Raw genomic sequence first — 12,297 nt, 5'->3', positions numbered from 1 at the left:
ATATGACTTTGAATTCTTCTCATGATGCTGCTGAAAATTAGAAAGGCCAGACAGGTGGGGCGCTTGGGTGGCTCAGTCGGTTAAGCGTCCGACTTCAGCTCAGGTCATGATCTCGCAGTCCATGAGTTCGAGCCCCACATGGGGCTCTGTGCTGACAGCTTGGAGCCTGGAGCCTGCTTCGGATTCTGCGTCTCCTTCTCTGTCTGGCCCTCCTCTGCTCTCTCTCTCTCTCAAAAATAAATAAATATTTAAAAAAAAAAAAAAAAAAAAGGCCAGGCAGGTTTATTTTAAGGACTCAGTACTAAGGGAACTAATGTTTATTTGATACTTAAAATAACACTGTTAGGTAGAAAAATAAATTTCTCTGACCAGAATAATGGCAGAATTCTTTTTTAAAATTATTTTTACCCAAATTTCCCTGTAAAAAGTAAATTGAGCAGACATTTTTATTTTCAAAAAGGAGAAGAATGTCACGTTATTAGTTACAATTTAAGTAAACACAGGAGTCAGTAATTGAATAGTGCTTGCTGTATGTATGTTTCCTAAATATTTTCTAAATCTGTTTCTGTCCTCTTATTTTCTCTCAGTCAATAAACTTGGCTTCTCATTTTGAAACCAATAGTAAAATAGTGGATAAGTTATGGTCATTTTCCGTTGCCTTTTTTCCCCTGGATAATAAGTCAAGCATGGATATTTAGGGTAAAAAAATTTCCAAAAAATTTGCTACTTTGGCATCAGATCATCTATCCCATTTGCATAGTAGTATTTCTGTTTGTTAGAGAGTTCATTACAAAGCATTTTAAAAAGGGATATTAAATATACTATATGTCCATTTACATGGTTAGTGCAGTCTGGGAGTTAGCCATTGTCATCCTCTGGATGACCTTTCTTGATCATGTTAAATTTCAAGGTAGTGAAGATAACAGCACATGTTATGGGGAGAAAGTGAAATAACTCTAAACCATTCACCAAGGAAGAGATCTGTATAATATTAATTTCTTGAGAAAATGAAAGGTTTCAAAATCAAACCTTTCAAAATATATAGTTGATGGTCTTTGGAAATAAGTTTCTAAATCCTGAAATATTGAACAGGATGAAAGAGGGTAACAGGAGAATAAATAATAGACAAGCAGCTTTAAAGATATTAAAAATGATTCCCCAAACACAAATAGTACATAAACTTTATTTTACCATTGGTGGCTTTTCTCTTTATAGTTTTTCTCTCTTTATAGTTCTTTCTTTTTTTATTTTTATTTTAGAGAGAGCATGAGAGGGGAGAGGGGTTGGGGGCAGGGGGGAGAGAGAGAATGAATGTGAATGAATCCCAAGCAGGCTTCACACTCAGCACAGAGCCTGATGCAGGGCTTAATCCCATGACCCTGTATCATGACCTGAGCTAAAATCAAGAGTTGGTCGCCAAATCTACTGAGCCACCCAACCGCCCCTCTTTTTCTTCTTCTTCTTCTTATTTTAGAGAGAGAGAGAGAGTACACTTGAGCTGGGGAGAGGGACAGAGGGGGAGAAAGAGACAGAGACAGAGAGAGAGAGAGGGAGGGAGGGAGGGAGGGAGGGAGGAAGGGAGAGAGGGAGGGAGAGGGAGACAGAATCCCAAGTAGAGCATGCTGAGCATGGAGCCTGATGCAGGGCTTGATCCTATGACCCTGGGACCATGACCTGAGCCAAAATCAAGAGTTGGACGCTCAACTGACTGAGCCACCCAGGTACCCCATCTCTCTCTTTATAATTCTTGATTAAACCTGCCAACCCTCTTTATGTAGTTGAAGCAAAAGTTTACTGGCACATAGGCCATTATTATTATCTCTGTTACAGGGCCATGTCCAGTAAACAATTTACTAACTAAACAAATTGTGGTAATTGATCTTTTTAGCAATTGTAATTTATTATGTGGAAGTATTTTGAGAAGTAGGAAGAAAAATTGTGTTAAAGTGCAAGGCTTATTTTTGTTCTACAGTTATTAACTATTGCAAATATGTGGAAATATTTCTTTGTTTTACGATCATATTCATCTTCAAAGTGCCACACAATTGTTTTTGAGATACTCTTAATCTAGCTAATTTATTTCTATTTTCAGAAACTTTCAAAGCAGCTACTCTTAAATTTTAAACTGCATCGTGCTTCTAGGTAATCATGCGAAGCGGTCAGCCACTCACTGGCACAAATGGGAGAAGGTGCAAAGAAGATGAAAAGCTGATAAATGCTACCCTCAGGGCAGGGAAACGTGGCTACATCATTGACACACGGTCTTTAAATGTAGCTCAGCAAGCTAGAGCCAAAGGCGGCGGCTTTGAACAAGAAGCCCATTATCCCCAGTGGAGGCGGATTCATAAGTCCATTGAGAGGTAACAGACTCTGGAGACAGTAGTAGGCTCTTATTTGAAGCGAATTAGAATGGGTGAGCCCTTAGCTGCAAAAATCACAAGTTCTCAAATGAACCTACGCATTAACTTAGAGTCGGAAATCGGCTGGATCTCCTGTTGCGTTTTATAAGATAAGCAGGAAACGTATCTTGGATGCCCACAGCTGACTTTTAGTCAGGTAGCATGCTTTTCTCTCTCTCTCTTTTCTTTTAATGCTTTATTTATTTATTTATTTTTATTTTATTTATATTTTTTTTAATTTACATCCAGCATGCTTCCTCTTAAGTTAACTCTGAAATTTCATCTCCGCAAGGTCAGAGGTCTGCTCCTCTCCTTGTAAGATCAGTGGTCATCAAACTTACTGAACAGATACGCCACGGATAAGTATATTTTTCTAAGTCAGAAGACTAGACACTTTCCCCCACACCCTCCTATTCTCCCACCCTGTTTCCTCCACCTACATCTTGTTTATGTCTACAATTAGAGGTTTATAGGGACTTCTGGAAGGGTGGGTGGGAGTTGGAGCTAATAAAACAGTGGGGTCTGAGCTGGCCCTGGGCATCCCTGCTAAAGGTACTGGGTATCCAGTGTTGGATCTGTGGAAATAGGATTGCAGGTGTCAGTGGTGCGGCCTCGTGACTTCTTACAAAATGCGGTGTTCTGGCCCACTCCCCAGTCAGGTAATTTAGCTATGTAAACTGGGTTTAATCTGTTCAGGTGAGGAATGGTTTACCATGACAGGCATTTTAAGTATCTTTGCTGCCATGTTTACATATTATTTTTTCAGTGTTTAATCATCAAGTTATTGTCAGTAAGGTAAATATTTTTATACCATTTTGAGCTACTTTTCCTCTTGGATATATTGGAGGTTGAAGTTTTGGTTGGTTTCTCTCTTCATCAGTGTGTTTTCTATTTTCTTTTTACTTTTTCTTATTTTTTAAAGGTATCACATTCTTCAGGAGAGCTTAATCAAACTCGTGGAAGCTTGTAATGACCAAACACATAACATGGACAGATGGCTCAGTAAATTGGAGGCTTCTAACTGGCTGACTCACATCAAAGAGATTCTTACAACTGCCTGTCTAGCGGCTCAGTGTATTGACAGGTAGAGTGTATTTCGGTGTTCTGAAATGGGACACGCAGCGCTAACTAGACTTTGCTTTTATCCAGACATGTGTTTATATATTTGTTAAAAGTTTTTTAGTCTCTATTCTATGTTGAGATCATTGCATAAATTACTGTATAAGGTGGTCAATGCCATTCAGTGCTATCAATGAAGTGTGTGCATAGAGTCTGGCATTTAATTGGTGATTAATATTTGTTGAACAAATATGAACCACAGGCACACATCTTCAAGGACACAAAGCTTTTAAATACTAAAGGAACTCTTTTTTTCTATAAAATCCTTGAATTGTGAATCTACCTATTTTCCTTTGCTTAAACTGTGAACAAGAATGAAAAGAAGTTTTCTTATTTGTTCTCAGAGGGCCAGGCTTGCCTTCTTACTTTCGAAATATCAATGAGAGGAAACATGTAATTTTGTTACACAGTAAAATGATTCTTTCTAATCTCTCAGATATCTTATTACAAAGTACTTGATACGTGCCATTACAACAGGATCTCAAGTTGAGAAAACCTGATGGCAGTGACGTAAAGTATATGAAGCGATTTTAGTTTATTCATTCAGCTGAAGGTTGCTAATCCTTGAGACTTGAAGCAGAGGACTTGAACAGAGAACTCTGGTATAAGTTGTTGCAGAAGCTTAGAATGCCCCTTTTAAGAAGGGGATTCTTCTGAGACAATAGGTAGGTGTAAGTATCGCCACTACATAGTTGGATGACACTTTTCCTTGAAACTGTAACTTGTCTTATTGGTGCTTCCAAATTAGGGAAATAGACATATGTAATTTTTTTGTGGTTAGTGAGAAATTGGTAATAGAATGGGTTGCTTAAGGTCATGTGGTGAATTAGTGACAACACCAGAAATGGGTAGAGATTTTTGGTCTGGATTCTCAGGCTGTCACTAGTTTTTTGTTTTAGGCAAAGCTCAAAGCTCATTTATCTAACGAAATATGGGAGTTAAAGAAGAGGTTCTACGGCAGACAAATCAATACTACAGAATGATGAGGTGTTGATATTAAAGGTTCTGTTTCTTTTTAACCCAAGTTAAAAAGATTTCCCCTTACATGATGAGTACAGAGCTTCTGTTTTCTTATGAACCATAAATTGTAATAAACATTTCTCACCGTGTTGTCCGAATTTGCAGCCGTAATAATGGGATGCTGCAGATTAAGGGAACCCTAGGTGCAGAACAGTATTTGCTATCTCCATCTTTGTTTAGAGTCAGCTGGCCACCTTAAACAAGGACTTCCACATTCTTAACAAGAGTTGAAGGTTTTGGTTTATTTTGCCATGATTGAGTTACCTTTTCTGATATTAGGCTTATTATTTATACCTCCATAAAAGTCTGCCCTTATAATTAACTGCTCAAAATGTAAAAATAGACCTTAAATGAATTGAATTGAATTTAAAATACGCCACAGATAACTAAGATATATAGATTCAATATATACATCAGAAGCCTTAAACTATTTACTCATACCGTTCTACCTACTCATGAGGTTGCATTCTTAGAATAAGGTTGTTAACCTAACCAGGGACCTTTATTTTCAAATTAAGAACTCTCAAATGATCCAGCAAAAGACAAAAAGCTAAGTATGTCATCTGTAGTGTAACAAAAATTGACAATGACCTAAATGTCTAATTCTCAGACATTTCAGCAAATTATAGTTGATCACCTAATAGAATATTATATAACCATGAATACAATACTTCTAAAGGTGGTATAGAAACATTGGAAAATGTTTATAATAAAAGTGGAAATAGTAAGAAATTACCTTATGTTATAGCTACGTAAAGTATATATGTATGTGGGAAAAGAATTAATGGTAACCAAACTGGAGACTCTTCTGGGAAATTTTATTCACTGTCATTTCAATATAAGAGGTAGAAGGGGAGAGGAAAGAATGTAGTTAGTTTAGTTTTTGGTGTTTCCTTCCACTCTCTTTAGAATATTGGGCCCCAGACTCCTCCTAAATATTGTGGTATAATAGTATCATTGCCACTGAGTTTCTAGATTGAAATTTTTATGTTTTGTTTTATGTATCTTGTTTTCATGTTTCTAAAAATGTGGTTTAGGACTTGTTTCCTAGATTCATTACATTACAGTTTATGAAGGCATCCTTACAGTCAGCTGAGGTGGAAAGATAGAATCAAGGTCAGAGAGATACAGAAAAATAACTTTAAGTGTGTGTTCCTAGGTGTGATGAGAAAAGGCTTTAGTTAACTTAATAGGCAGAAAAGGTAAGTGCTTACTGTGTGTGCATGATAAGGACTGCTTTTGGGTTTTGTAAAGGGAGAAAAAATTCAACTAAAAAGTTTTGTGAAACTTGTTGTAAGTTAAAGAGGTTCTTGCCATGTGAAATTTGGAACTTATAGTTTTATTTATTTATTTCTCCTAAGAGAAGCTCTCTTCATTTGCCTTACTTAGACTCTAAACCCTGCTGGACAGAGCAGAATGCATGAGTTTGTACTCAGGAAATGTTTATTATTAACAGAGTTGATTGACCATGTTGGGAGTACCCCATTTGTACTCTGGATTTTCCTATCAGGGAAGGGGCATCCATATTGATTCATGGAACAGAAGGAACTGATTCCACACTTCAGGTTACCTCCCTGGCCCAGATCATCTTGGAACCGAGAAGCAGGACCATCCGTGGTTTTGAGGCCCTGATAGAAAGAGAGTGGCTGCAGGTGAGAAACACTGTTTGATGTGCACAGGAACTGCTAATAATAATGGGTGTGATCCTAGTTGTAGGACAGACATAATGTATGAAGTTTTGATTAAAATGTTTACATTATATGTTTAATTTTCTGGAGGCAAATAATCTGTCTTCCTCTCAGTAAATGTTTATAATCTTTACTGCCTCTCAATTTTGTACCTGTCTTTGCTTATATTGCTCATTTGGCATTTTATTCCCCTAACAAGCTCTCACTAGTTGTACTTTGTTACCTACAAGGGAAAGAACAAAGAGCGTAAAACGTAGTCTCTGTCTTGCAGAGCTTAATTTTGCTAGAGATAAAAAACATAAAGCAGGAAAGGGATGTGGGGATTTGTAATTATAAGACGTGTGCTTTAGTGCTTTCTGCCTTTTGCTTGTCTGGTTCCCCTCTATCCTCTTGCCCAACCAGGTGAAATCCTTCTCATGCTTTAAGATACAGCTAAATGTCACTGCTCTCTTGAAGTCTTGGGACCTTAACCTTCTTCACAGATAAAATCCATCCATTGTCTTCATGATTTGTTTCCTAGACCCAAATAAAGTGATTCCTTTGAGGTCAGGGAACCATGCGCAGCTGCTCTATTATCCCTAGGAGACAATGCAGTGCTATCACGTAATGCTGAATGACAACTGAAAGAAAGTTCTCATGAAATAGATTGAAACCTCCAAGTCAGAGATTAATTTATAAATGTATATACACTGTGTAACTTAGCAAATAATTGTGATTGAGAACAGATGTTTAGATATATCTTGAAAGTGGAAGTATCTCTGGAGAAAAATAATTTCTGGACCTTCTAGTTAAAATTCAGGTTTGTTGCGTGTTAATGCTGTTATGGATACCTTGTCTATCTTGCCTGACAACTGATTTGTATCTCTGTTCAAATCAGACCATCCCAAATATTTGGCAAAAATCTATTCAGCCACATTCCTCATGATGCATAGCAAACAAATAAAATGAATATGACTTACTTACTCATATATTACCATTTTAATGAGTATCGAAGTACCATTAGCCACTAGAAAATGCTGATGTCATTATCTTTGTCTGGTAAAGTAGTATAAGGATCCAAAGATAAAGCAAGTTTGTGAAATACCTAGAAGGGTGTCATTTGGGACAAGGTCAGTACTCAGGTTCTGGGTGGGCCAGAGAGCCAAATGATTCTTGAATTTCCTTTAGTCAGTACATGTCAGACTCCTCCAATTCTTTTTGAGAGAAGAGGGGAGCTAGGGACAGTTTTTATCTCTAATATAAAAGTATTCATAAATATCTCTTCACACTAACTTTTTTCCCGTATGTAATTAAAAATTGAATATCAGGAGTGACTTTACAAAGTTTGTCTGTGAGAGCCCCAGATTTATTTCCATTTAGTAGTGAGGCTTACGTAGCTTACAACAATCTGCAGTGCTTTGGACAGATAAAATGTGATAGCTGTCTTTTGTTTTGTACTTGAAGACCTTACATTCTTTGACTTTGCTACCAATTACAGAGACCTAGAAAATTTTATTTTATGAAGTTCACCAAGGATAATTGCAGTTCTTATGGTTATGCCGTAACTGCATGGCCTTGTTACATGTTTGGAAGTTGTGTTTCTTTCCTTAGATGCTAAAAATTGTTTTAAGCCAAGAAATCATTAATGTAAACAGCAGCCATCCAAATTACATGATGTTCCATTTAATAAGTTTTGTTGTAACTGTGTGAAATATGTTAATAGAATGTGCTGTAATGTGATCTCAGTAGGCTATGACTGTCACCTTTCCATCTTCTGTCTTAGGCTGGTCACCCATTTCAGCAGCGCTGCGCACAGTCAGCATATTGTAATAGTAAGCAGAAGTGGGAGTCACCTGTATTTCTTCTCTTCTTGGACTGTGTGTGGCAGATACTTCGTCAGTTTCCCTGTTCTTTTGAATTTAATGAGAATTTCCTCATCATGCTCTTTGAGCATGCATATGCCTCACAGTTTGGAACATTTCTCGGCAACAATGAAAGTGAAAGGTGAGTACACTGTTTACATGGGATGGGGGCCATTTTGTTTGTAATTGTTTTGGTCACCTCCTAAAAGAGACCAGGATTTGGTTCCATATTGTTATTTGTAAGATGGTAGAGGTTACAATTAGTATAGATAAATTACATAACATGTGTTCTTATTATGAGCCTATCACATGCTAGGTGAGAACATGTCCTAGATTTTGTTCTGTTAGATTAAAATTAGTCTACCTACTGATTTAAAAGCTTTGAGTAAATTTGGCAACCATTTAAAATGTTAACTTCCTTATCTAAGATCATGGTAATCTTATATCTGGAAGAGGCCCCTCCATCCAATTTTATAGATTAGGAGGGTATCCAAAAAGTTAAATGACGCAGCCAGTTGGTCACCAGTAGTAGGGCTAGGATACAGGTCTTCTACTCCTGCTCCAGACTTTCTTTATTACACCTGGAAACTGCCCTCAGGCCCAGAGTGACAGTCTCACTTCACAGCCTACACTCTGTCAAGTTCATAGGTTTATTTAGAAGATTCATATCAGAATGCTCTTTAAAGGTGATCAACTGGTAATTTCAATTGGGTACAGTCAAAAGGCTTTCTCTTTTTTCTGTTGTCATTCTAGCTGAAGAGACAGTTTTGTTGATCTTTTCAGAGAACTGACTTTTGGTTTCATTGATGCTCTCTATTATCTGTTTATTTTCTGTTTTGTCCATCTATTCTCTACTGTTCATTTTTTTCTTCTTTCTGCTAGCACTGGTTTAGTTTCCCCTATTTTTCTAGTTCCTTAAGATATAAAGTTATCGATTTAAAAGTTTTGGGGGTGCCTGGGTGGCTCAGCTGGTTAAGCCTCCAACTTTGGCTCAGGTCATGCTCTCATGTTCATGTGTTTGAGCCCCATGTCGGGCTCTGTACTGACAGCTCAGAGCCTGGAGCTTGCTTTGGATTCTGTGTCTCTCTCTGTCTGCCCTTCCCCGCTTGCACTCTGTCTCTTTCTCTCTCTCTCAAAAATAAAAAAACAGACACTAAAAAAAAAAAATTAAGTTTTTGATTTGAGGTATTTGTTCTTTTTTAATAGAGGTTTTTACTGCTATAAATATCCGTCCGAGCACTGCTTTTCACTGGGTCCCCATACGTTGTGTTAGCACGTTGTGTTTTTCTTTTCATTCATCTGTTAAGTGTTTTCTAATTTCTCTTGTGATTTCTTCTTTAACCCGTTGGTTGTTTAAAATTGCTTTATATAATACCACATGTTTATGAATTTTCCATTTTTTCTTATGTTATTGATTTCTAATTTCATGCTGTTGGAGAAGATACTTAGCTGGCTTTTAAACTTTTAAAATTTATTGAGATTTATTTTGTGGACTAACATGTGATATATCATGAAGAATGTTTTATGTACACTTGAGAAAAATGTGTACTCTGATGTTGTTGAGCAGAGTATTATATATTTGTTTTACATTTTATTCAAATCCTGTTATTTCCTTATTGATCTTCTGTCTAGTTCTATACATTATCAAAAGTGGGATATTGAAGTCCTCAACTATATTGTAGAATTATCTATTTCTCTCTTCCATTACATCAGTTTTTGCTTCATATATTTTGTGGCTCTGGTGCAAAGTGCCATAAATTATATGTTTGTAATTATTTTATCTTCTTCATGGATTGACTCTTTTTCCAGTTTATAATGTCCTGCTTTGTCTCTTGTAAGAGCTTTTGCCCTTAAGTTTATTTCATCTGATGTAATATGTCCTCCTTAGCTCTCTCTGGGTTACTATTTGTATGAAAAATCTTTTTTCTTCCTTTTACTTTCAGTCTGTTTGCGTCTTTTGTAGACAATATATAGTTGGATCATGTTTTAAAATCCATTCTGCCAATCTCTGCATCTTGATTGGAGAATTTACTTCATTTATATTTAAAGTGATTACTGAAAAGGAATGGCTTATTTCTGCCAGTTTGATATTTGTGTTCTGTTTATTTTATACTCTTTTGTTCTTCATCTCCTCCATTACTTGCCTTCCTTTGTGTTTAATTGATACCTTATAGTATACTATTGTGATTCCCTTCTTGTTTCCTTTTGTGTATATTAAAACAGTTTTTTGGGTTTGTTTTTACTGGTTACCAGGTGGATTTCAGTTAACATCCTAAATTTATAACAATCTACTTGACTACAAACTTAGCTTCAGTGCATATGGCATACAAAACTTTGCTCTTCTATACTCCACTCCTCTATGTGTTGTTATCCCAAGTTATATTCTCATATATGCCCATTAACATGGATTTATTATTATTTTTATCCATTTGTCTTTTAAATTATGTAGGAAATAAAAAGAGGAGTTACAAATCAAAAATACAATAATAACTTTTATTCTTTCCTATGTAATTATCTTTGCCGAATTGTATGTTCACATGGCTTGGAGTTACTGTCTAGTGTCCTTTCATTTTAGCTTGAAGGATTCCTTTTTGCATTTTTCTTGCAAAGCAAGTCTTCTAGCAATGATCTCCCTCAGTTTTTATCTTATTGCCAGATGTGGAATTCTTCGTAGGTAGTTTGGTTTTCTTTTAGCACTTTAAAAACGTTATTGCCCTCTCTTCTGGCCTCCATGGTTTCTGATGAGAAACCTGTTCTGGAGGGATCATGTAGGATCCCTGTATTTGAGAAGTTGCTTTTCTCTTGCTGCTTTCAAGATTCTCTGTCTGGCTTTGACAATTTGATGATTATGGTGTGTCCAGTATGGGCAGTGAGTTGCTTTTATCCTTCTTGGAGCCTATCGCGCTTCTTAAATATGTAGATTTGTGTCTTTTATTAAGTTTGGGGAGTTTTCAGTCCTTAATATTTGCATGTGTGTGTGTGGTTCTTTTTGTGTTTGTGTTTTTTCCCCCGTTTGTGTTGAGGTATAAATGACAAATTGGCCATGAATGCTTTATATATTCTTTTGTTCCCTTTCTCTCTTCTGTCTCTGGGACTCCCATTATGCGTATGTTGGTATATTGCTTAGGCTCTGTTTGTTTTTCTTTATTCTTTTTTTGTTCTTCTCAGAGTGGGGAATTTTTGTTGACCTGTCTTCAAATTTGTTTATACCTGTGCCTGCTCAAATCTGTAATTAAAACCCATCTAGTGCATTGTTTTTTTTTTTTTAATTTCAGATATTATACTTTTCAGTTTCAGAATTTCTGTTTGGTACTATTTTATAATTTTGTCTATTGATATAGTCTAGGTTTTGAGACCTGTTCTCCTGGTTTCCTTTAGTTCTTTGTCCTAGTTTTTTTTTTTTGTTTTGTTTTGTTTAGCTCTTTGAGCATATTTCAGACAGTTGATTTAAAATCTAGTAAAACCCAAGTCTGTGCTTTCTCAGGAACAGTGTCTGTTAATTTTTTCCTATGAATGGGCCATACTTTCTAGGGTTTCTTTTTGCATTATTTGTAATTTTAAATCTGGACATTTAAAATATTATAATGTGGCTCTCTGGAAATCAGATTCTTCCCACTCCTCAGCATTTGTATTTATTGCTTTCTGTGGGCTGTAGCTGTTTATTTAGTCATTTCTGGGTTTTTTTAAATATAATTTGCTGTCAAGGTAGCTAACACAGTGTGCTCTTGGTTTTGGGGGTAGATTACCGTGATTCATCGCTTTATTTAGTCATTTTCTAAACTATATTGTAAAGCGTATTTTTTTTTTCATGTGTGGTTTCTGAAGTATCTGTTCTTTTAGTTTGTGTTCATCTAGTGTTTGACAGCAATTTTCTTGAGTGCCAGGAACCAAAAGAGAGAGATGAAAAGAGGGAGGGAAAAGAGAAAGGGAAAACCACTCAAGACAAAGGAAAAATCCTTTTGCAGTCTTTGCAGATGGGCTTTTTGCTGGAATATTTCTTCAGTGCTTAAGCTTCAGCCTTCACTTCTGGCTCTCACTGAGCCTTGAGATCAGCCAGAACCAAAATCTTGGGATCTTCTTCGGCCCTTGCAAGCAGGTTTCCTGCATTGGGCATGCATGTGGCTTTCTGAATTCCTCAGTATACATGGGCACCTTTGAATACTCTGGTTTTCCAAAGAATCTTATTCCCTAGGCTTTTGGTGCTCTGGTGTTTCCTTCACCCATCATCTT

General features: G+C 36.5%; 1 protein-coding gene across 2 annotated transcripts in view; it reads left to right on the top strand.

Annotated features, from left to right (window-relative positions):
- MTMR9 (myotubularin related protein 9) overlaps nt 1–12,297 on the top strand; it is a 50,547-nt gene that overhangs the window by 25,691 nt on the left and 12,559 nt on the right. For both annotated transcript variants that reach the window (XM_060653719.3, XM_060653720.3), the window contains exons 5-8: nt 2,143–2,360; nt 3,322–3,483; nt 6,049–6,190; nt 7,989–8,209. In XM_060653719.3, the coding sequence (XP_060509702.1) occupies nt 2,143–2,360; nt 3,322–3,483; nt 6,049–6,190; nt 7,989–8,209 (743 nt within the window). The remainder of the gene's footprint in view (nt 1–2,142; nt 2,361–3,321; nt 3,484–6,048; nt 6,191–7,988; nt 8,210–12,297) is intronic.

Source organism: Panthera onca, chromosome B1 (assembly GCF_046562875.1).
Source record: "Panthera onca isolate mPanOnc1 chromosome B1, mPanOnc1 haplotype 2, whole genome shotgun sequence".
In the NCBI taxonomy this organism is placed as follows: Eukaryota; Metazoa; Chordata; class Mammalia; order Carnivora; family Felidae; genus Panthera; species Panthera onca.
This window is presented reverse-complemented; position numbering and strand designations above follow the sequence as displayed.